This window comes from Mauremys mutica, chromosome 5 (genome assembly GCF_020497125.1).
Source record: "Mauremys mutica isolate MM-2020 ecotype Southern chromosome 5, ASM2049712v1, whole genome shotgun sequence".
NCBI classification, from domain to species: Eukaryota; Metazoa; Chordata; order Testudines; family Geoemydidae; genus Mauremys; species Mauremys mutica.
In genome coordinates, this window is record NC_059076.1 from 116,935,207 (window position 1) to 116,961,340 (window position 26,134).

The following is a 26,134-nucleotide window of genomic DNA, read 5'->3' on the forward strand; positions in this document are numbered from 1 at the left end:
CAGTGCTGGCCTGCGCTCTGATTCCTGGGTACTGCATCTTGTTCTGACCATTAGACCTGATTCCTGCTCTGCCCACTAGGCATGATTGCCCAGATCCCAGTCACATGACAGAAAGAGCTTTTGCTATAAAAAAGACTGAACTGACTCAGGGCCTCCTTTCTGATCCCAACAAGCGGACAGAACCCTCTCTCCAAGGAAGGCCCCAACCCTTGTGTAGGGGTTGGAAATATCAGCTTACTAGGGCCCCTTAAGACTGATGGAAGTAGCAAAGAGTCCTGTGGCACCTTATAGACTAACAGACGTATTGGAGCATGAGCTTTAGTGGGTGAATACCCACTTCGTTGGATGCATGGGTGATTCCTGGGATGTTCAGTGTGTGTTTACATCTGTTTATTGTTTTTATCATGTTTTCTCTGTAATGCTTTTACCTTTTAAGAACATATCTGCTAGTTTAGCTGTGTGGTGGCTTGTGACTGCTGGCAATACACTGATCATAGCCCTTGGAGGGAAAACAAAGCACAAGCACTGGTCTTTAGGCAGACTGGCTCTCTGTGGATATCCCAGTGTAAGGCAGGAAGTTGTGAAGCCTTAAAACTCCCCCTCTTAGAAGGGAGTGGGACAAAGTTCCCTGCCCAGAGACAGGTGATGGCTAGAGACCTGAGACCTGACTGGGCACTCCTGGTGTGGACCACGGAGCAGGGAGTAAAGGTGCAGACCCTGAAAATGTGACAATACATTCAGGATCATCTTCATTTTAAGATGGGAGAACTGAGGTACAGAAAGGTTAAGCAACTTTCTCAAGGATACGAGAGAGCCAAGAGTAGTACCCAGATTTATAGAACCATAAGTTGTAACAAAGAAAATGGTGTTTTCCTTTCTTTTTTTTTTTTTAACTGAATGCAGTTCCCTAGGAAATGCTGCTTAAAGTGTGAGGTGGGCCCCATTGTAAGTATAACTGATCAGTTGGGGGACTAGGGCATGTATCTCAGTGGCTTTCCAGAGACTCTGCTTTTGTTCAAAAAAGAATTAAGGGCCAGATTTTTAAAGGTATTTAGGTGTCTAAAGATACAGATAGGCACCCAGAGGGGATTTTCAGAAGCGCCTATCTGCATTTGTAGGCACCTAAATACTTTTAAAAATCTGCCTTAATCTCTAGTTGCTGTGGAGAAAACCTTGAAAGTGTCATCTAAGTGTAACCAATGGCAGTGATGTCTGCCTGAGTTTGATGAGAGCCTGAAACATTAAATCTGAGGTGTATGCTGCTCTATTCACTTCAGTGGGTACTGCAGATTCAGATGCCAAAGATGAGACTTAAAGATCAACATTATTTACTGTTTCACTGTTTACCAAAGCATGCAAGAAAAAGAGGAAGATTATGAAAATCTGCACAGCCTGCTTCTCACAACAGACCACTTATTTTGGGTGGGCCTTGGTTAGGTTAATGGGGAGAGGTGATTTCATTTTCCTGAAGGGAGGCTGTTTTCATAGGTCTGGGAAATGCTGCTCTGAAGTTTAATTGTCATAGATGTTGGTGTAATTTTCATCTATATTGCTTGATACAGCTAAGCTGTTGGAGGTCCAAATGAAGCCAACAATACACAGTCGATTTTAATGCTGAACATATCGATTGTGTATCTTGTCCATTCATATTCCTATACTTGTACATTAGATCCTACCTATATGTACAGTGCCTTAGCTTGGTCACTCCTCTGACATCTTGATGTCGACCTGTATCTCACTGCCTTTTGCTCTAGATTTCTCTACTCTAGGTTTCATATTGCAAGTCCATTGGATCCTGAGCCAGACCCCTTTTTCAAAGGTTATTATTTCATGGTGCCCACTGGTTCAATCCCTGCTTCATTTCACTCTATTTTGCAGTGGATCCTTCACCACAATTCGATGTGCCATGTACTGACTCCTGGAAGACACCTTCATCCCATGCCTCATGTCCTAGTGCAGCATAAGCCCTGTCATATTTTAAGGCTTTGCATCACAGAATTTGTCTTAACCCAGCCTCCTGTTTTTTTTCTGAACTGCCCTATCCTTCAGCTCAGTCAGACTTTCCCTCACACACTCAGAGGCTGATTCATTCTCTCACGCAGTCTCTGACATCATCCCATTGCAGTAGCGTATCCTCTCTATGTTGGCAAGTCAGTGCCTTTCAGAAATGATTGGCTATATCCTCCTGAAGTGTGGAACCACTTGTCTGTGCCATCTCTAATATCCCCCCTCCCCTCCCAAAAAAAAAATTTTAGAAAGGCTCCACAGCACCACTCTCCCTTTTCTTGACTTGTAGAAAATCTCTTGGACACAGATTTAATTAAATTAGTTAAGATTCTTTTTTAATTACATTCAAGAGCTGTGTGATGCTGGTGACTAATGTAAAGCACAGGCTTACTGATGCTGAATATGTATCCAGAAAGCACACATGATTTTTCAAGAGACTGTTTTTCAAGTAGCACAGATACATTTTTGTTTCCATAACGTTTATGCTTTGTGATATGTTTCTGTCCTTCTGTTCTCTTTCTTTTTGCCTTTGGCTCTTTTCCTCTCTTATACAATGTGTATTTTCTCAAGTGGATCTAGAATAACATTTTGATTATGCTGACAAGAACAGCAACACCTCTGTAGATTGTCCTAAAGCAAAGGCATGACAGAATAAATGATTATAAATAAATTCTCATTCTATACTTTCTGCGTATGCAGTGCTTCACTTCCTCTCTCCACAGGGCAAATGCTCTGGCAAACATGCTCACACGGCATGTCAAGAGCTGAAACAGATGCTGACATGACAGATGCAGTTGTTCTCTTGCCTGCTAGAACCTAGAAGTTGAACCCAGGTTCCAAAAGTATGGAAATCTCTCTGTGCAAGCCACCAAGGATTAAGAGACAGTGTGTTGCCTGTGCTTCATAATATACACTATAAGAGATACTCCTACTGAGCCATTATATAGCACTTTATTATATATCTTCAAAGTGCTGTACAGAAAAGCCAGTGCACGCTACTAATTCCCCATAGAGATAAATAGTTTTTTAGTTGTAGAATATGGACAGGATGGGTAGCTTTGAAGTAATAGCACTTAGTGGCTTGGTTCCTCATTTCCCCACCTGTAAGATGTGGGTAACAATACTACCTTTCTGTCCCCTTCGTATTGTCCATTTAGACAATAAGCTCTTTGGGTCAGGGACTGTCTTTTACTGTGTGTATGTACAGACCTAGTGCAATAGGGCTTCAATTTCAGTTGGGGCTTTCAGGCACTGTAAGATGAAAAAATTATATTAATAGTTAATATGATGCAGGCTGAATTTTACTGATCAGTCACATGGCTTTTTCTTGCATCCCATTCCCCTTTCCATGTGTCCATTGTTTCACTAGACTTTAAGTTCTTTGGGCAGAGACAGGTCTTCCTACAGGCCGGGTCTGCACTGGGGGTGGGGAATCTATCTAAGTTATGCAACTTCAGCTACGTGAATAACGTGAATAACGTAGCTGAAGTCGACGTACTTAGATCTACTAACCGCAGTGTCTTCACTATGGTGAGTCAACTGCTGCTTCTCCCCCGTTGACTCTGCCTGTGCCTCTTACAAGCTGGAGTACAGGAGTCGATGGGAGAGCGCTCAGGGATCGATCGCTGCCCACCGATCCGGCCGGTATAAAGATATACGTGTGCCCTATCTCTTCTATATGTCCCTTTATATGTCTGCAAAGGGTTATGTCTTAGTGCTCAGAGTATGGTTGATACTAAATGTATTTTAAGTGTAGTAGTTACTGTATTGTAGCAGTTTCTTGGTATATAATTTTTAAGCACTGACAAGTGTGTTCAGTGCTATGCAACAGCCAAATGAAGATAAAGTCTCCACCCACGGAGCTAACAATCTAAAGGACAAAGATAGATCAGATAGAAACATACTGGGAGACAACACAGAGAATAGATATAACATATAATAGGATTTGTTTTTTAAATTTGTGAGTATTATGGAAAAATGGATTTTCCAAAGGGATTAGAATTAAAAGAACATTTTTAATATAGAGTGTGTGTGTGTGTGTGTGTGTGTGTGTGAAATAAATAACAATAAAAGCATACTAAATAGAGTAGTAATCATTTGCCTTTTCATCATTTCCAGCTTCACTGTTACAAAAATGTGAATAATTATGCAGTTGTTTAATATCTCGTCTTTCTTTTTTAAGTATATTTCTAAGTCACCTGTCCAAATCTTAATGTTTAACATAAAATCAGTTACAGAATATCCCTCAATCTGCAGCATTATGACTGTTTTAGTAAGAACAGGAATTAAATTGCACCCATGTTATCAACTTAAAATTAAATTGATAAACACTTTGGGCTTCGTTATCCATTCTGTTGCCAGCTTTACGTCACTGTAACTCCACAAAGGAGTTATACTCAGGTAAAGCTGGTATAGTGCAGGGGAAGCCGAGCCCTTTAAAATTAAAGTTTCAATAAACCATGTGGAATAATAAATCCTAGTGTTCAAGGTCTACATGTTATAACTTCACACCAGAATAGAGCTGGAGAGCTGCACCAGACGTTGATAGATGTCACAGATCTCAGTGCTTGTGAATTTTTGACATTTCTATATTGATTGCTACCACAGCTTTAGGCATCGGAGTTTATTAAACCAACCATTTCTTGGCTGTTGCATTTCAGGTGGGATTCCATTCGTCTTGACTGGAGAGTTTTTTCAGCAGTCTCAAAAGCCTGCCGCATTTATGATAGCTGGGACAGTCAACTGGGTCTCCAACTTCTCAGTGGGACTTCTTTTCCCTTTTATTCAGGTACACACCGTGCACAAGTAACTGTGTGATAATTGAATTAATAGTTTATCATCAGATCATTGTGAAACTTTCTTTGTTGTGAAGTGGAATGAAACCTGCACCTCCTTTTGATGCATTTCAGTGTGTCAATTGTAAATGTATGTTATGCTGAAGCTCCACTTAACGGAAAGTGAGGAGGAAAATATTATATTGTGGGCTTGTGAACAGTAGCTTATTTCTGGTGGGGAAGGTGGTTGTGACGGGATCCCCCCAGGGTACAGCCTGGGACCAGGATGCTGCCTGGGACTGTGCCCCCTGAAGTCTCCCCGGCCTGGGCTGTCTCTCACAATGCCTTGCTAGTCACCAGCAGCAACCCCTCCTGGCGCTGTGATCACTCAGCACAACCGCATGTGGAGCGCCCACAGCCAGCTGGATTGCATGAATTGCTCCCAGAGCCACTCATGAATCACACAGAGAAAGGCACCAGAGCCAAATCCCCGCTGCTCCCAGCACAGTACCCCAGGAATATACCGTCTTGCACGGCTCAAGATAGGCAGTGCAAATTTATTAATTGGTTCACCGCTTCAACAATGGAAAGTGGATATACACCAGCCTTTGTCAAACCAGATTTGCACCACACTTCGTACAAACTCACTGGTAAAGATAAACAATTGAACAAATGTATTGACTATAAAAGGTAGATTTTTAAGTGATAGGCAAACAGTCAGAGTCAGTTACCAAAAGAAATAAAATATAATCACGCAGTCGAAACTCTCAACCCTATTAGACTGGGCAGCAACTAGATTAAGCAGTTTTTCTCACCCTACTGGATATTACAGTCCTTAATATACAGTTTTGTTCCTTAAACCTGGGCCAATCTCCTGTGTTGGAATCTTCTTCTCAGTGTCTTGGTTGCTTGCAGCATAGGTGGGGGCAGGAGAAGGGCCCAGTATGTGTCCACTTTGTCTGTTTTATACCCTCAGTCCATGTGCTTGGGGAGCACAAATCCAGGCATGTCTGGGGGGCATTGCTGAGGGCTTGTCTACACTGGCAATTTACAGCGCTGCAACATTCTCACTCAGGGGTGAAAAAACACCCCTGAGCGCAGCAAGTTTCAGCGCGGTAAAGTGCCAGTATAGAGAGTGCACCAGCGCTGGGAGCCACACCCCTCACAGAGGTGGGTTTTTTAGAGCGCTGGGAGAGCTCTGAGTCCATACAAGGCATTTTAAAGCGCTGCCGCGGCAGCACTTTAATGTTGCCAGTGTAGACTAGCCCTGAGTCTCTTCAAGCAAGGTTGAGCAATTCCCCTGGTGTGGCCTCATGCAGGTAAGTCATTGCATTGTAGCTCCCTTGCTGGACAATGGCTGTCGATGGGTTGCTTGACACTCCGCCCGGGCGTTGGTCACTTTCCTTACTTTTGCCTCTGGGGAGCTAATTTACAGCATGTTTTAGTGACCACCATACAACACAATTCTCATAACTTCATATGCATTAATGATACACATGTATGGATAGAGAAATGACTTTCAGCAGATCATAACCTTTCCCCTTATACCTTACAAGGCCTGCTTTATACGTAAGATCACGATTATATGAAAATGAGGAATTTGGGGTTACAGTATGCTCCCCCAAGGTATAGAATGTCACAGTGTAGGCTAGGGCTACACTAGGGGGGCAGTCAACCTAAGATACGCAACTTCAGCTACGCGAATAGCGTAGCTGAAGTTGGCGTATCTTAGGTCAATTTACCTGGTCGTGAGGACGGCAGTGAGTCAACTGCTGCCACTCCCCTGTCGACTCCGCTTCTGCGTCTTGCGCACGGTGGAGTTCCGGAGTCGATTTCAGAGCGATCAGAGATCAATTTTATCGCGTCTACACTAGACGCGATAAATCGATCCCCAATAGATTGATCACTACTCGCCAATCCGGCGGGTAGTGTAGACATACCCTTAGAGAAGGAGAGTTTTATGCTCCCAAAAAAATGAATGATGACCTTCAAAGAAATTATGAACATGGGTGATAAATGAGGACTTCAGGTTTGATCCAGTACCCATTGAAGTCAGTACCAAGACTCCCATTCACTTCAGTCAAATGGGATTTTGGATAGAATCATAGAAATGTAGAACTGTAGGGCTCAAAGGGACTTCGATACTAAGAATATCTAGAAGACCATCCCTGACAGGTGTTTGCTTAACCTGTTCTTAAAAATCTCCATTGACGAGGATTCCACAACCTCGCTTGGAAACCTGTTCCAGAATTTAACTATCCTTACAGTTCTTTTTCTAGTGTCTAATCTAAATCTCCCTTGCTGCAGATTAAGCCCATTACTACTTTTCCTACCTTCAGTGGACATGGAGAACAGGTGATCACCACCCTCTGTATAACAACCCTTACGATACTGGAAGACTTATAAAGTCCCTCCTCAGTCTTCTTTTCTCAAGACTAAGCATGTCAGGTTTTCTTAACCTTTCTTCATAGGTGAGGCTTTCTAAACCTTTTATCATTTTTGGTGCGCTCCTCTGGACTCTCTCCAGTTTGTTTACATCAAGCCTTTTGTCCACTTTGTCAGCCATATACTTACTGCAGTGCTACGTGTGTAGCAAAGTCTCTCCAGACATGGCAAAGGACCCTGTTTCTGTTTCCCCACTTTCAGGCAAGCTGGTGGGCCAGTTCACTGGACAGTGCATCAGTGAATCTACCACCAATGACAATATTTCAGTCCCTTTCCCCAGGGATGCATTTATTGTTCAAAGACAGCTAAATGTTGGTCAAAAGAGGTGAACCAGGTCTTGGCCCTCCTAAGCCTTTGTCTCAGAGGTCTTTTGCTTCTGCCTACCTAGCAGATATCCCCAGCCAGGCCTTTCATCTGGCTGGTGTGGCAAGCCCTCCTTACCACATTATTTCCTGAGTCTCCTGCATGAGCATCCCTTCTCCCTGTAAGTGAGCTGCTTGTTGACCTTTTACCTCACCAGCTGGGATGCAACTAGTTAATCACAGGTGGGGACTAAACCCAGCTTCCTTAAAGGGTCATCCCACCCTTTGATAACATGATAAAAGCGGGATTCACAATTACAAAGCCAAAGTAGTGACACCATAATTGCCTGTTACCATTTTAAGTGGACAAAAACAGAGAAAAATTTTAGGGAAAAGAAAGCAGAAGTTTTTCACATCTAATTGTTGTCCAAAGGAGAATTGTTCTGGAAAGTCTCAGGCTAATTGGACAAGTCCTTTCTGGGTAATGAGGTTTAGAATAAGTGGTGGGTTTTTTTAATTTCTGAAAATTGCTTTTTGTGTCTACTTATAACTGAAAAAATACTTGATGTAAAATGTGTACTGTTTCTGCTAGTCATTTATTCTCAGTGAGAGTAGCATATAGGACATCTTTTACCAAGTTGCACTGGTTACATTTCTTTGCATGGATTATAATTTATGTGAGAGATCTGGAAACTGTTATAAACACTGATCCAGCTAATCAAATATTGCATTTAAAAGGAGTGGGGGAGGTCTTTAGCCTTTTGATTACTAAGAACACCTTCAAAATGTAAACTGAATACAAAGATCCCAGTCCTTTGAAACTTTTCTACTCCTTAGAGGTGAGTGAATAACTGATGTTTTGGTTTTGGGGCTAAACTGAAAAATCCAAAAAAACAAATCTGAACTGATTTGATGTTTTTGGTTTTTCTCACCAAAACAAAAAAATAGGGGAAAAAATCATCTTGGTTGAATGAAAAGACATTTTAAAGATGAAATGTTGACTCAAAATGACATTTTCTAAATGAAACAGATTGATTTGAAACTAAATGTCAAAATGGCTCATTTTGAAAATGTCGAAATGAACTGTTTTGACTTTTTTAAAAACAACTTCCTCATATTTTCATTGGCCAAAACTTCATTTTGGGGTAAATTTATCATTCACCAAAATTTTTTGCCCAGCTCACTGTTGCCATTGACTTCAGTTAGACTGCTCACAGTAATAAGCCCTAAGAGCCTGATCCAATCCTCAGTGAAATCAATGGGAGTCTTTTCATTGGCTTCACTAGGCGTTGGGTCAACCCGTAAAGAGTAAGGATTTGCAAAAAGTACTTTGTGCTTCCTAACTCTGCTCCCCTTGAAGTAAATAGAACTCCCATTTTCTTCAGTGGAATTAGGCTAATGCTCTGTGATTTTGAAAATCCCATCATAATTGTGTACATTTGTCAGGGCAATTTTCTCCTAAAAATCACACTTTTTTCAGATTTTTCTTGTAGGGATATTCAAGGTACCCTCGTTTCTGCTTCTTGAGCTCTTACTTGGAGACTGCCCTTCTGGCAGCCAGATCTGAACTGTGTAGCTCAGGCACATCTCTCATTTAATGTAGTCCATGATTATCTTCGCTAGATTGTATTATATGTATCCTGTGTTTCTGCTAACCCCTCATCATAGGTCATGCCCTGAGTGTTAACTGTTTAAAAAGGCACTATGTAGGTCTCAGCAGGCTAAAAAGTGATTGCAATTCTTTGGTTTTTCATCTATATATTAACATTTTTCTAGTGATTTCATGTTGTCCTGGGAAATACATAATTTAGCTTAATGAAAAATTCTACTTTTTCATGACAAAAATACATCTTCAGTTATACTGAAGGCGACGTATACTGCTGTTTTTGTTGGTTTGTTTTTGTTGATAGAGCTTCCTTACAATTTGAAATCAGATGTATGTACATGAAAATAGAGTTACTTGGGTTTTCATTTTCTTCTAAGATTATTCATTAATTTGACCAGTAATGCCTTCCTCATTCACAAAGCTAGAGAGAATAAGTCAGGAATTTAAGAATGGTCTTCCTTAACTTTCTCTTTGTCCAGCTCCTTCAGTCAGCTTTGTTCTCTGAATTACAGCATCTGAGTCGCATACTTCATTACAGAGTCAATAGCCTCATAGTCATTTCCTGGTTAAGGCTGTTGTAATTTTGTTCTTGTAGCATGACTTTAAAAAAAACGTATCAATGCTTAAAACATCTTAACAAAATGAATAATCCATTCAATCTGTTTAAATTTTAGTATGATTGCTCCATGCATTTTTTCAATAATTTGTTTTATAAAGCCACAAGAGGAGGCAGTTATTTATACATATTTTATACTTTTCACAACAGTTTTATGTTAAAATTTTGGGGGGGAAATTTGTAAAATATTCATAGCTATTGAAAATTAATTGGCAGTCAATTCTCCAAAATGCCACCTAATAATTAGTTTGAATGTCAGAATTTCCCCCATCAATCCCTGTAGTTAAATTTAGTGAAGTAAGATAGCTACTTGCCTGACCCATGCACTAAAACGTGGAATTAAGATTCTAAAGCAAATGCATAACTGAAAATATTATATAGGTTCCCATCCTCATTGTAGAATATTGAAAGTAGAGTAATTTGTTTGTATCAATTTCTTAAATTGGTTTCAGTGTGATAACTATTTTAATAATTGAATGTTAGAGGGAAAGTCAAAATTAAGTTTAAAATGGAAAGCAGTATATTATATGGAAATATGTAAGTTGTATTTGATGTGCACATCTGAATATTACATTATAACCATATCACTTCAGTGCAAAAAAAAAGTGTGGCTCTAATGTTTTCAAAACAGTTATTTGTTGCTCCCCTTTATTACACAAACTTTGTGGATTAGCTACCCATTTCTACGTCACGTAAGTTTTAAAAACTTTTTTCTCTCGCTATATTCTGCTGTGATGAAAAACTGAAAACTGTTATGGTCCAATCAAGACTTTTTATTCTCTTCTCCAGTAGTCTGCAACTTGAGAGTCTTTTAACATGTCCCTGCAGTCCTTTTCTACTGACAGATGGCAAAATTCTATGTTTATCTGCTCACATCTTTGTTTGTGGGGACAGCTGCTCAGATTGAGCTGCAAGGTTTAGGTATACATAGTATTTGCAACAAGAAAATTAAGAGGCAAAGCCATAATATCTTCTAAATAACAGATGTCAAAAACATTCATTGTTTTATGCATTAAATGTATTAGCTTAAAATTGTAGGAATTGTGATGTCTTCATCACATGTGATCTTGTAACCTTTTCATATACGGACACATGATGAAAATTGTATTTCTCAGTCTGGAGGCATTTCAAACTTCTATTCATCACTTCAGGAGACTGCCTCCTGAGAGGTGTTCAGTGCTCTCTACGCCCTCTAATTTCATTGGGCATTGAGGACATGCCATAGTTCATAAGATTGGGCCCTGAAGACAAAAACAGACCTTGATGAGAGAAGGGAGTCTGTAGACCAGATTTACAAAACAGGTCACAAAGATGTTGCAGCCCCTTCCCCCACAGTGCCCCAGTGTTTCTCCGCGTGGTAGCGTTTTAGACTGTTTTAATGCTCTATGCTTTATAGGCCAAATCCCAAAGTCCTTTATTCAGGCAAAATGTCCATCAAATGGATATTTGGCCTGAATTAGCACTTCAGGGTTGATTCCTGTTTCCTAACATATACATTTTTCCATGTGGATCTTATATCTGGGAGGGTTATTTTTATAGCAGTCCACAAAACAGCCAACAGATCTGATGCCATGTAACTTGGGGCTGAGTAAATGCACTCTTAGAAGCATGGTGACAAACTGCAAGAATGTCCCTGGGACCCACCCACATAATCACCACAATTTTTGAGGGAAACTTTCTTAAAAATTCTCTTGGGGGAAAATCCCTGCAGCTGCAATAGTAATATTTAAAGCTGTATTTTTATTTTAAAATACTTTGGACAAAGTGGTGGCAACTTTTTATCACTCTTGGATTTAGCCTCATAATAATGGCCATATTGGGTCAGACCAAAGGTCCATCTGGCCCAATCTCTTGTCTTCTGACAGTGGCCAATATCAGATGCTTCAAAGGGAATGAAAATAACAGAACAATTATCAAATGATCCATCCCCTGTCGTCCAGTCCCAGAATCTGAAAGTCAGAGGCCTAGGGACACCCAGAGCATGAGACTGCATCCCTGACCATCTTGGCTAATAACCACTGAGGGACCTATCCTCCATGAACTTTTTCTTTTTTGAACCCAATTATACTTCTGGCCTTAACAGCCTCCCCTGTCAACAAGTTCCACAAGTTGACAGTGCGTTATGTGAAGAACTTCCTTTTGTTTGTTTTAAACCTGCCACCTGTTAATTTCACAGGGTGACCTCTGGTTCTTGTGTTATGTGAAGGGATAAATAATACCCTTTTTTCCATACCATTCATGATTTTATAGACCTCTATCATATCCCTCCAGCTGTCTCTTTTCCAGGCTGAACAGTTCCAGTCTTTTTAATCTCTCTTCATAGGGAAGCTGTTCCATACCCTTAATCATTGTTATTGCCCTGATCTAGACCTTTCCCAGTTCTAATGCATTTTCCTAAGTTGGGGCAACCAGAACTGCACACGGTATTCCAGGCGTGGCGTACCGTGGATTTATATAGTAGCATTATGATATTTACTGTCTTATTATTTATCCCTTTCCTAATGGTTCCTAACATTTTGTTAGCTTTTTTGAATGTCACTGCACATTGAGAAGATGTTTTCAGAAAACTATCCAAAGTGACTCCAAGATCTCTTTCTTGAGTGGTAACAGCTAATTTAGACACCATCATTTTATATGTATAGTTGAGATCATGTTTTCCAATGTCCATCACTTTGCATTTATCAATATTGAATTTCATCTGCCATTTTGTTGCCCAGTCACCCAGTTTTATGAGCTCATTTTGTAACTCTTTGCAGTCTGCAGTGGACTTAACTATCCTGAGTAATTTTGTATTGTCTTCAAGCTTTGCCATATCACTGTTTATCCCTTTTTCCAGATAATTTATAAATATGTTGAACAGCACTGGTCCCAATACAGATCCCTATTTACCTCTCTCTATTGTGAAAACTGACCATTTATTCCTTTCTTTTTTTTCCTATCTTTTAACCACTTACCAGTCCATGAGACGACCTTCCCTCTTATCCCATGACTGTTTAGTTTCCTTAAGAACCTTTGGTGAGGGACCTTGTCTAAGGCTTTCTGAAAGTCCAAGCACACTATAACCATTGAATCAACCTTATCCACATGTTTGTTGATGCCCTCAAAGAATTCTAATAGATTGGTGAGGCACGATTTCCCTTTACAAAAGCCATGTTGACTCTTCCTCCATCAAATAATGTTCATTTTTGTGTCTGATAATTCTGTTCTATACTCTAGTTTCAACCAATTTGTCTTTCACTGAAGTTAGGCTTACTAGCCTGCAATTGCCACGATGGCCTCTGGAGCCTTTTTGAAAAATTGGTGTGTCGTTAGCAATCCTCTAGTCATCTGGTACAGAAGCTGATTTAAGTTAAAGATTACATACCACAGTTAGTAGTTCTTTAATTTCAAATTTGAGTTCTGTCTGGTCCTGGTGACTTAAACCTGTTGAATTTATCAATTTATTCCAAAACCTCCACTGTTGACACCTCAGTCTGAGAGAGTCACCTAAAAAGAATGGCACAGGTGTGGGAATTTCCCTCACATCCTATGTAGTGAAGACCGATGCAAAGAATTCATTTAGCTTCTCCACAATGGCCTTGTCTTCCTTGAGTACTCCTTTAGCACCTCAGTTGTCCAGTGGCCCCATTTATTGTTTGGCAGGCTTCCTGCTTCTGATGATCTATACCAGGGGTCTCAAACATGCGGCCCGCGGGCCGCATGCGGCCCGCGGAGCTCTTCCCTGCGGCCCGCGGAGCTCCCCAGGGCCGCCCAGAGGGGGGGGGCAAAGGGGAGCAATTTGCCCTCGGCTCCGCAGGGGCCCCCAAGAGAAAAGCGGAGGCTCCTGCCTCCGCCCCTCTCCTGGAGCCTCGGCGCATAGAGCGCCGAGTCTCCGTCCGAGCGCCTGAGCCCCGCCCCGATCCGAGCCGCGTGGGGAGGGGGCGGGGCTGGGAGCTCTGGGCTGAGCGCTGCGCTCGGCGTGGAGCTCACAGCCCCGCCTCCTCACCACGCGGCTCTGAGCGGGACGAAGCTCAGGCCTCGCCGGAGACGCGCTCGGGTAAGGGGGGGGGAAGCGGGAGCCGCCGGGGCCTGGGTGGGAAGCGGGAGCCGCCGGGGCCTGGGTGGGAAGCGGGAGCCGCCGGGGCCGGGCCGGGGCCTGGGTGGGAAGCGGGAGCCGCCGGGGCCGGGCCGGGGCCGGGGTGGGAAGCGGGAGCCGCCGGGGCCGGGGACGGGCCGTGGGGGGGGGGAAGGGAAGCGAGACCCGCCGGGCCGGGCCGGGCCGGGGGAGGGAAGCGAGACCCGCCGGGGCCGGGGCCGGGCCGGGGGGGGGGGGAACGCGAGCGAGACCCGCCGGGCCGGGCCGGGGGGTGGGGGAGGGAAGCGAGACCCGCCGGGACCGGGCCAGGCCGGGGGGGGGGGGGAAGGGAAGCGAGACCCGCCGGGCCGGGGGTGGGGAAGGGAAGCGAGACCCGCTGGGGCCGGGCCGGGGGGGGGGGAAGGGAAGCGAGACCCGCCGGGGCCGGGCCAGGCCGGGGGGTGGGGGAGGGAAGCGGGACTGGCCGGGGCCGGGGTGGGAAGCGGGACCGGCCGGGGTGGGGAAAAGAGGGACCCGCCGCCGCCGCCGAAGCGCAGCCCGGTCTTCGGCGGTGGGGGGCCCCTTCTGTTCCGGGACCCGCCGCCTAAGTGCCCCGCAGCCAAGCCACCAAACAGCTGTTGGTGGCGCTTAGCACTTTCCAGGAGGGAGGGGGGAGGAGCGGGGAGCCGCGCGCTTAGGGGAGGAGGTGGAGAAGAGACAGGGCAGGGGCGGGGCCTCATGGAAGGGGTGGATTGGGGGTGGGGCCAGGGGCAGCAAGGGGGCGTGTCAGTGATGCGGCCCTCGGGCCAATGCACTAGTCCTCATGCGGCCCTCGGGGTCATTTGAGTTTGAGACCCCTGATCTATACAGTAACTCCTCACTTAACGTTATAGTTATGTTCCTGAAAAATGAAACTTTAAGTGAAATGATGTTAAACGAATGCAGTTTTCCATAAGATTGAATGTAAATGTGGGGCGTTAGGTTCCAAGGAAATTTTGGGGGGCAGACAAAAGGCATTATAAACTGTACAATACTGTACTGTTGTTGGGAAGTGCCCCTGGCTTACACCACACAGTCACACCCTGCTGCAGGCAAGGACGCTAGGAAGCACCTTTGCAGCAGCAGCGGCAGTTTCCCGGGAGAAGAACAGGTGCTGACTTTGCCGGGACTGCTCCAGGCCCGCCTCTTCCTGTCCCCGCTGCACTCCAGGTCCACCTCTTCCCACCCCCCACTCCACATCCTCTCTGGAGCACGCCTCATCCCCGCTCCTTCCCCCTGCCCTGCTCCCACCCCCCACCCCCACCCCGAAAGTTCTAAGTGCCGCCTAACTGCTGTTCGGGAGTGCTTAGGATTTTCTGGGAGGGAGGGGGAGGAGTGGAGATGCGGTGCTTCCCCGCTCCTCCCCCTCCCTCCCAGAAAGTCCTAAGCGCCACCAAACAACTGTTTGGTGCTGGGGGAAGTGCTGGGAGGGAGGGAGAGGAGGCGGAGAGGAGAAACTTGTGCAATGCTCCCTTGTAAAGTTGCTGCTCTTCCACAGAATCTTACAAGCAGTGGACAGAGCAGGCAGCCAAACGACATTATAAGAGAGCATTGCACAACTTTAAATGAGCATGTTCCCTAATTGAGCACCAATGTAACTTTGAAACATCGTTAAGCGGGAGGACGTTAAGTGAGGAGTTACTGTATTTTTAAAGTAAATGCACTGTACTGGGACATGAATCTCAAACTTCTGAGGGCCCACTCCACTTCGGTACTTAAAGCTAAGGATATTGCAGGTAAAGGAAATCACTGCTTTCTATTATTTGCCTTGAGGAAGGGCATTTTTTTCAGATACCTTAGAAATAATATACTGAGATTCAGTATTTGCTTGGAGAGCTGGAAATCTTACTGAATACATTCTATCTAAACAGTCCTAATCTTGCAAAGACTGATGCAAATGTTTAACTTTACACACATGAGCAAGGGATTACTGACATCCATAAAATTAATTATCAGCCTCAGTCTTCCCCGAACTGAGACCTAAAACCCTCAACATCCTGCCCCAATCTCTTGGGAGTAATTAAAATACTCATTAGTTTATTTCTTTATTAATATGATCATTTAGTAGAGGGTTTATTGTCTTCAATATTACAATTATTTATTTATTTATGCTCAGCTCTAATTATTTCACTTGCCAAAAACTGTATAAGCATAATATAAAAACAGCAAATGACATGAGTTTAAGAACAAGCAATGTTGTCTTTTATGTAACTGTAATTACTGTATCAGTTCCACACTGGCTGGCCAAGACTTTCAAAAATGTGTTCCTAAAATTCGTTTCTTAAATCTGTATTTGGCTATCTCAATAAGTTGGTTGATTTTCTGAGCACCCAACAGAATCCAGTGAAGTCAGTGGGAGCTGAGTGTGCTCAGCATGTCGTAAGAGACATTCACCATCTGGCAGGATCAAGCCCTAACTTCTTTCTTAGACACTAACTTCACTCATTTACTATAGATAATAATCTTAGACCAATCCCGGCTTCTGCCCTGCACTAGAATTTTGACAATGACTTTTGGAAATCATCCATTATCTCAGTGTTGGGTAATGTCCTTTGAAAATCATATTAAAGCATCTTGTGGATTTGGAGAGCACATAAAGTCCTAATGAGAGCTGTGTGAATTGAACCAGAACCAGGTTTTTTTTTTTTAAATATTGGGGGATTCAAAAAGTTTTTAAAATGCATTTAAATTTCAAACATTTTAAAATGTTTTTTAGTTTGTTAAATAAAATCCAAGGAAATTTCAAAACAGAAAGTTGATTCAAATCAAAAACTTGAAATGTTTCATTTCAAAACTGTTAAAACATTTTCTATTTTTTCACAATTTTTTGAGTATGTTTTCTAACTGAGTAGCAAGTTCATGTCAATTTCATGAAAATGTTGTACTCTCACCAAATCTGTATTTTTCACTGAAATAAGTTCTGGTTGAAAAATTTTGCCCTTCTGTATTTCTAACTACTCTTTTGATGCGACTAAAACAAAGCAAGTCTGGAAATTTGGCCTGCAATATCAATCTTTTTTCTACTGTGTGAAATTACTTCAAAAAGGAAAGAAGTGACCAAAACAAATCTTGTAAAGGCTTGTAATTCTCCTGGACCATATGAATAATACATTGATGAATACTGTTTCTTGAGATCTAAAGTATGTGTCTCACGTCCCAAGCATCAGGTCATCCAGTATTCATAGGCTCACTGCTCAAATGCATAGGATCAGGCTAGTATAAATGTCATTAGCCATTGCCTTTCAAATAATTTTTCAGGGTTCTTGAAAGAGGGTGATGGATATATTGCCTCCTAATAAGATATCTTTATTCATTTTAAAGAAGGCATGTTATCAGAATGGGATTCTTAGAAAATCCATGAGAGAGATCTTAGCTCATTCTAAGAAATCTGTCAGGTTGAAATGTTGAACTCAGTTATGTCCGTTTTCCTCTCTGTTATGTACCAAGTCCAAATGTTGTTTGCTAAAGGTTCCGTTTTGGGGAATGCGTAAGACATGAAAAGGTTTACTTTATGATTTTCTTTTCTGGATAAATAATGAGTTGGACAGTACTATTCAGAGCTAAGTGAATACAACAAAAAGATTTCAACAGGTATTTACTTACATTTCAAAATGAGTTCACTTGCGCAGTGTCCTTTATGTTCTTTACCCAAACATTTAAGTAATCAATTTAATTATCATTATTGTTTGCTGTAAGCATATTTGAAACAGGCATCTGCAAATACTCATTCAAAGCAAATTTTAAATTTGTACATGCCGTCATGCATTCATGCTGTCATGTGCCCATCTAGTCAGGGAATAGAGATAATACCATGTGTCTTATGCGATCAATCACAACTAACCAATACAGCTGAAATATTAGACTGAAATTTTCAAAAGTGCTCCCCATTGACTGAACTCTGCTCCCATTAAACTCAATGGAAGTCACTGGTGAAATTCCCATTGACTAATATTCCTGCCGAGTTCAGCCCTCATTGAGCTTTTTTGAAAATCTCATTCTTAATCTTTAAGTATTTAATAATTGTAGTGTATTCAGGCTCAATCTATAGAGGGAAAGAAAAAACTCACCAATTGTAAAACAAATTTGAGGAAACGGTGTCCTCATGTGAGCTAAATCATTTGTAGCAAATTTTTCACTCAAGCCTAGTTACAATCAAAGAGGAAGGTGTAATGGGGCAGAAAACCTCCACACAAGATAGGAAGGGATTAGTGGGCTACTGAAGGCCCAATCAACCCCAGATTAGGACACCTGGAGCAGGAAATGGTCTTCAAGGGAGGAGCTTAAAAAGAAGAGCCCTGCTCAGCTTGGGGGATAGGGAGAATAGTCAGAGAGATATGGGGTGCTCACTGTGGGCAAGAAGACTGGCTGGGGTCAGAGACCAGTGCCTACCAGTTCTCCTGGAGGAATAGGAAGAGTTTATGTTGCTTCGTACTTGTTTGCACTTTGAGTGCTTCAGAAGCAGTAGGACTGTAAGTGACCAGCCAGAGGGCTAAGTCTCTGCAACTCAGAAGGTGTTGGAGGCTGGGCAGAGCAGTGGGTGAGTTGCCGGGAAACTGAGGTGAGTGGCTGCTTCTGTGACAGACTGATAGTATCCTGCAATATCTTGAATGAACTTCATTGAATTAAGTTAATACCTTTGGGGTCCATTGTATTAAAAATGCAATTGGGTATGTGTTATTGTGGAATTGTGTGTATCTCCATGGAAAGGGTGAATAGGAGAACATCAGGAGTGATTAGGCAAATTCACTCAGGTTGTAACATCTCCAGAGAAACCACTCTCCTGGAAACATATGTCTGTATTAGTTCAAAGTAGATTCTCCAGGGTCGAATAGACAAAACAAGGGATTCTGGATAAATTACCTGGTTTTAAACTGGTTTAGGGCCTTCTTCCTAGTCCAGCATAGGACTGGGCCTGTCCGGATCCATGTTAGGGTTGGGGTTAATTCTGGTAAGCTTATTGGTGTGTGTGCAGGTTCTTTTTATTGCTTTTAATGTTTTCTCTGTAATGCTTTTTACCTTAATAATGAAGTAGGCTTGCGTAAACTCATAGATTTAAGACCAGAAGAGACTGTCATGATCATCTAGTCCAGTGGTTCTCAAACTGTGGGTCAGGACCCCAAAGTGGGTTGTGCCCCCATTTTAATAGGGTCACCAGGGCTGGCTTAGACATTCTGGGTTCCAGGGCTGAAGCCAAAGCCCAAGGACGTCAGCCCTGGGCGGTGGAGCTCAGGTTACAGGCTCCCTGCCTGGAGCTAAAGCCTTTGGGCTTCGGCCCCCCACCAGGGGTGTTGGGGCTTGGGTGGGCTCAAACGTCGGTCCCTCCTCCTAGGGTCATGTAGTAATTTTTGTTGTCAGAAGGGGATCGCGGTGCAATGAAGTTTGAAAACCCCTGCTCTAGTCTGACCTCCCACACATTGCAGGCCATAGAACCTCACCCACCCACTCCTGTAATAAAAAGAACTGTGTGGTACTTACAACTGTTAACTCTCTCTCAAGAGAAAGCAAGCAGGTGTCCATGGGCAAACTGTGCTGGGAAATACACAGTGAAGGCAGGGAACTGTGCAGCCTGGAAATACCCTGGTCAGAAGGGAGAGAGGTGTGGGTCTCTACTCGAGAGAGGAACAGCTAGGGAGGTGGAAGCCTGAGATTGGGTGCCCTTGCTGGACTACTGAGAGGAAATATGGATGCAGTTGCCCTGAATTGTGACAGCTGCACTGTGCAATACTGCACGGGGGCACTTTGTTAAGGAAGCACCAAAACATATTTATTCTTTTTTAGAGGAAAAAAGGAGACAGTGCAGGTCACTTAAGTAGAAGAAGAATCAAAAAGGGGTCACATTAGGTTCCTCCTATATACTTTGGTCATGGAACATTACAAATGTGTAAAATGGCCAGATCTCTAGATATTAATAAAAAGAGATTTTTTTTTTCCTCAAGCTGTTTTAATGTTTCAGGATAAAAGGAACAGTATGAAAGATGCTCGTTGCTTTTTTATCATTGCATAGTTCCACAGTCTTTAGCTGAGAGAACACCTCTTACTATTTATTACATTTGCTAAGGTCAGCTTGGATGATGCTCTTGCTGTCATTTTTTTGGCATTACAATCTCTGGTCCAGTGGAAAGACTTTCTTTGTGCTCATTCCTTTGGAACGCTCTCTCTTTGGAAATCTGCAAGGGGGCCCATGTTTGGGGACCCTCAAGGCAGGATGCCAGGTGTATTAATTTGTTTCCCTTCTTCTTGATTGTTTTTGCTTCCTCTCTTTATTCATTCTTGACAACCTGAGTGCCAATATCATTTTGATTGTGACAGGAATGGTTCATTTACCATTGTTCCTGGGGTTAATATCATTTCCAGGTGGGGTTCTCAAAAGCACTGAACATTGGCCTAACTCTGCTCCGACAGGTGTCACTGGAGCAGAATTATGACAACAATGTGCGCTTTGAAAATCCCACTGTCTCTTTTTAAATATTTGTGTGAACAGTGCCTCGCTCCTCCAGCGGCAGGTACTTTATAAATTGAGCTGCATCGTCACTAGCAGTTTCCCATCCAAGTACAAATCCAGACTCACCTTGCTGAGCTTGTGATATCTAACAGGATCCCAGCAAAAAACTAGCATACTTCCAAGTCCAGAGTCACATTCTCTATTGATGCAATTGCATTGACTTCAGTGGAATTACACTGACAGAGCAATTGTCTCCACATTGTTTTAGCCAATGGAATCTGCAGAGGACAAGACAAGACAGAATGAACCCTGGTTTTGCATGTATCTAATTCTTAGTGAGGGATCTTTTTCTACAGTATTTGAATATCCTGAATCTATTCATCTATGAGGTTAAATTACATGTCATGCTACTTGGCCTGGACTTAGAGCCCCACATTAATTACTTTGCACGAGCTTCCTTTTTAATCAGTAGATTGTGGGTATCATTGAGCCCTCCGGGTTTCTTAAAAGCTTAATTCCTGATGTGAATAAGTCTTTGACTAAAACTCACAAATAGATTTAAATATTAAAAGTAAGCCATTTACATTGGGAGCAAAAAGAGTACATTTGTACGGAGAACATAAAAGAGTCCACTCATTGTGTTATGTATACTTTCTTTCTAGCAATGCACTTTTGATCTAGACTGTCTTGCAAGCTTTTCAAAGTTAGGCTAATCAGAGCTACTGGTTACTTGATTCTCAGGGTGATAGCTTATGTGACTTAAGTTTGCTGACTGATGTTCTAATGCTTAGAGCCCATCAGATCAGAAGCCTTATCTTTCATTCCTTGGAAGCTGCAAAAATGCACTGTTTTCTGTGTATAGCAGGTGTAAGAATAAACACTATAAGGGCCTAAATCAAAGGCTATCAAAGTAATTCTAGCAGTCTGAGGGTCATTTAGCTACTACTGTGTGTAGCCAATTCTTTGGCTTCTCTTCCAAAGCTGTCAACAAGGATTACTCCTGATGTAGATACCAGTCTGCTAAGATCCAGACAGCGGTCACCAAATTACCTATCACCAGGGACTAAAGAGCCATTAACAACTGTCAGTCTCTATCACAGTGGGTTGTATTCAGACTCTTAGAAACATAGTAATTGAAGACTGTGTATCCAGGTCACCTAAGCTAGTAATTCTTAATTTTTCCATACCAGAATTCCTCCTGTCATCTAGCCAGAATCCTCTTCCCCTCTAGCTATATGGAATGGGCATGGTGTTTGTGACACCCCCCCACTCCCCTCCCCTGACATGTGTTCACTGTGACTCTAGGGTCACAACCCCCAAGCTGGGCTGACCTAAGTTGTTCAGTCCTTTAATTGTGGTTTGATTGAAAACTCTGCCTTTTGAGTTTCTTGATAGTTATACATAATAGAATGGTGCACAGAAATCAATAGGGATCTATATTAGCCTATCAGTATGTGTAGGATTTTCACACAACTCCTTTTCTAAGCTTCGGTTTAGAAGCAATCTTTATGAAACAGTGGTTTACTTCAGAAATACCGTATATTCCGGCGTATAAGACGACTTTCTATATTAAAAAACAACCCCCCAAAATCGGAAGTCGTCTTATACGCCGGGTATAACAGCGGGCGGCTGGGCTTTAAAAGGCTCTGAGCTCCCCGCCGCAGCAGGCAGCCCGGAGCCTTCTGACTCCCGGCCGCGGCTGGGATTTAAAAGGCTCTGTGATGCCCGCCGCGGCGGGCAGCCCGGAGCCTTCTGACTCCCGGCCACGGCTGGGATTTAAAAGGCTCTGTGATGCCCGCCACGGCGGGCAGCCCGGAGCCTTCTGACTCCCCGCCGCGGCTGGGATTTAAAAGGCTCTGGGCTCCCCGCCGCGGCGGGCAGCCCGGAGCCTTCTGACTCCCCGCCGCGGCTGGGATTTAAAAGGCTCTGGGCTCCCCGCCGCAGCGGGCAGCCCAGAGCCCTCTGATTCCCGGCCGCGGCTGGGATTTAAAAGGCTCTGGGCTCCCCGCCGCAGCGGGCAGCCCAGAGCCCTCTGATTCCCGGCCGCGGCTGGGATTTAAAAGGCTCTGGGCTCCCCCCCTCGGAAGGGGGGGTCGTCTTATAGGGCGAGTATAGGCCAAAACCTATATTTTAACTGTAAAATTAGGGGGTCGTTTTATACGCCCCGTCGCCCTATACGCCGGAAAATACGGTACTAGCAAATCTTCTATTCTAGCAGAACTACAGAATGCAGCTCTAATTATTATTACCAGAAAGAAATGGCAAAATTGCAGAGGACCAAAGTATAGACAATAAAACAAACAAGAAATGGCCTGTAACAGGAAAAAGCAGTACAAATATTAATATAGTGGTTTAGCCTTAGGCCATAACGCAACAGGAAAAATTAATGGAGCTGCAGAAGTTTCTCAAAATACATCATAATTTAGCTGTGATAAAACTGAATCTCAGTGGTTTAAGAACAGCTGCTTGCAATTTTTCAGTTCTACAATGACTAATAAAATAATAATCACATTTCAGTTTATGCTATATCTTAAAATCAATTTGTACACGATGAAGTTAAGGCAGCAAAAATAAATTTCTATTTTTCATCATTAATTTATCCTTTAGAGTTCATTATTAAAAAATCAACTAAACATTGGTTTTTAATTTAATGTGTAAAATACGTTAGGCCAAAACTTTTAAACATGTGTGCCTAAAGTTAGACTTCTAAATGCATATTTAAGTACTGCGGGTCTAATCCTGCACCCATCAAGGTCAGCGACAAAGTTCCACTGACTTCAGTGAAACAGGATCAGACCCAAAGTAACTAATTATATAGCCTTATTTTCAAAAGTGCTAAGCTCTCACTGCTGACTTCTACAGGTGCTGTTGGTTAAGTTAAAAACTAGAGCTGGCTGGGAAATTTTCAACAAAATGTTTTTCATTTAAAAATACTGATTCATCTAACAAAAACTCTTCATGGGAAAGAGGGGTTTTTGGGTCAAAATAATTTATTTTATAATAAATATATAGGGGTTTTTTTAAAGATAAAAATTGAAATGAAACATTTTGAAATTATCAAACCAAAATGTTTCAATTGACCCAATCAACAATTTTCACAAATCAAAAATCTGAAAACATATTTTGAAGATTAACTTTTTGTCCCAATTCAAGATGGAAAATGTTTTTAAAATCTCAAATTCCCATGGGACAGGAAAATTATACTCCACAAATGAGAAGTATCCTAATAATGATTAACTTTACCAATGCTTTAGTAAACATTAATGTATAGCATAAAATAAACGTTTATTAATGGTGCTCCCAGAAGTTTGTCTAACTTGTACAAATATGTGATGCTGTTGAATAAAATGGAGCTGTGATCCACCTAAGCAAAGAAATGAAAGTTTTATAAAAGAGCGTAAAGAGAAGTTAGGTTTCCCTGGGAATAAATTTTCTTTTGCAATTGAAAAAATTCAAACAGAGCATGATATCCTTCACACTCCTGTTAGAATGCAGACCAAGAAAGTCAAAAGCTCTTCAAATTTATTTTCGGCTACTGCTATTAAAGCTTTGCAACCCTTACTCAGAGAACTATAGAATCAGGCTAGTACTTTATAACTATTACCATCAGGGCCCCTTATAAAATTCTGGAATTAAAATGCTCCCTTTGGACATTCTGTTTAGTGCTTGATCACAAACCCAGTGACTTTAAGTCTCAAAGACTTTGAAGTTTATAAAATTGATTCATCTTTGAAAAATTGATTTAGTGAGATCTTGCAGATGAGCATTTATGCAGCCTATACATTTAGGCATAACTTATGTCTCTCGAAAGGCAGTGGAACAGGGAAGTACCTTGAGGGGTTGAGTACTATGGGGAAATGCAGAATGTCTTTGTAAAGAGCAGTGGCTCCTGGGGCTTGGGAATCAGGCTGGGCAGCAGAATTAAAAGGTGTAGCCATCATGTCCCCTGCTCTCACTCAAATGCAGAGCTGTCTAAACTTACTAGTGCGCATGGGGCAGAGCCATGGACGCAACTGCATTGTGCCCTGGCATTCCTCTTCTGGGCATTGAATGATGCTAGCTGTGCTGGCTGACCATTCACCATCTTTGTTTCCCAGTAGTTTGCAGCCAGTTTATTTCTCCTCATTCTCCCACCCACCCTCTAGCACACCTGTTGCTGGACTAGCCATAATCTGACCCTTAGGTTCTTGTCTAGTTTTAGTAAAAGCTTGAGAAGGACCTGTCCAGTTCTTCAGATGTCACGCACACTCAGGTACTCCCTGTTCCCAGGCTGGACTTTCAGATGGACAGTAAGTTGCAAATCTCATTATTTGCAACGTTTGTTTCACCTGCTCTTGACAGGAATTTGAAAATAAGCAGGGTGGGAGAGAATTGTCAGTGGAGAAATTTCCTCATTTTTTCAATAGTCACTCTCCTCTACCAAAAATGATCACATTTAATAGATTTCTTTGACTTTAAGGCCAGAATAGACCATTGTGATCATCTACTCTGCTGCATAACACAATCCATCAAATTTCACTCAGTTATTTCGGCATCTAGCCCAACTTGTGGTTGAACAAGAGCATATCTTTTAGAAAGACATGTAATCTGGGTTTCAAGATTCCAAGGGATGAAGAATTTCCCTTGGTAAGCTATTGCAATGATCAGTTCCCTTCACTATTAAAAATTTGCATCTTATTTCCAGCTTGAACTTTTCTGATTTCATCTTCCAGCCTTTGGATCTTGTGTGTTTGTCTGCTTGATTAATGAAAGCTTGAGTATCAGATATTTTCTTATTTGTTGTAAATATGTCTTTTTAATGAATCAAACCTTTTGTTTTGTTCGTGAATTCTTCATGAACAGATTGATTTTTGTTAATTTATTTGTAATTGTTTGAAAAGTTTATACAAACAAATTTCAACCGATATGCTGTTTGCAAATTCTTTGTATAAACTGCTCATAATTCACAATTACTAATTCTGTTCCTTGATTGGATGAATGAAATTTTTAAAAGGAGAATAATGAATAACATATAGCAAATACTCTTGCCTGCCTGCGGATAGGGACCATCCATTCCCCAAACATTCATGGGAACAAAAATTCATTCATGTGAGTATTTGTGAATACAAAGGGACAGACTTCAAACGACTGATTGTAAACGCTGTTTTGCGGTGTTCACCCAGCTCCACTCACTCCTCTGAATTTCCATATCACTCCATTATGCTGATAAGTAACTGTTCTGTAGTACAATTCTTTTAATTTAATCGCAGAAGTATTGCAAATATTTGCTCAAGGGAAGCTCAGAATTGAATCTGGCAAAATAGAACAAACATGGAATAGCTAGTTTAATGTTCTCTTTTTACACAGCCTTATTAAGTGATTTCCTGTGCCATTTAACTAAAGGATTTGTGTGAGTTGAACCTAACCGTGGCCTTACAATTGACTGTAAATTACCAGAATATTTATTGAATTGTGGTCTGACTGCTATGTTCCTTAAAGCAGTCATCGTGACATACTGACACTGCTTTTTTTTTTTTACACTGATTTATGGATATGAATACTATCCATAATGCCATGAAATATCTGTCCTGTTCTTTTGTGTTTAGGCCATGTCTACATTACACCCCAGTAGAGATGAAACTCAGCTGACAGAGTTTTTCTGCCAACATAATAACACCACCTCTCTGAACTATGTTAGCTAGGCCAACAGAAGCACTTTTCTATCGGCATAGCTGCATCTATACTGGGGGTTCTGTCAGCAGAGCTACATCACTCAGGGGCCGTGAATGTTTCCCACTCCTAGACAACATAGCTATGCCAAAGCAACTTTGTGTAGTGTAGACCAGGCCTGAGTTCTTCCCATGCTGCTG

At 42.2% G+C, this 26,134-nt stretch overlaps 1 protein-coding gene across 2 annotated transcripts in view; it reads left to right on the forward strand.

Annotated features, from left to right (window-relative positions):
- SLC2A9 (solute carrier family 2 member 9) overlaps window positions 1–26,134 on the forward strand; it is a 239,006-nt gene that overhangs the window by 194,222 nt on the left and 18,650 nt on the right. For both annotated transcript variants that reach the window (XM_045019458.1, XM_045019456.1), the window contains one exon: window positions 4,668–4,795. In XM_045019458.1, the coding sequence (XP_044875393.1) occupies window positions 4,668–4,795 (128 nt within the window). The remainder of the gene's footprint in view (window positions 1–4,667; window positions 4,796–26,134) is intronic.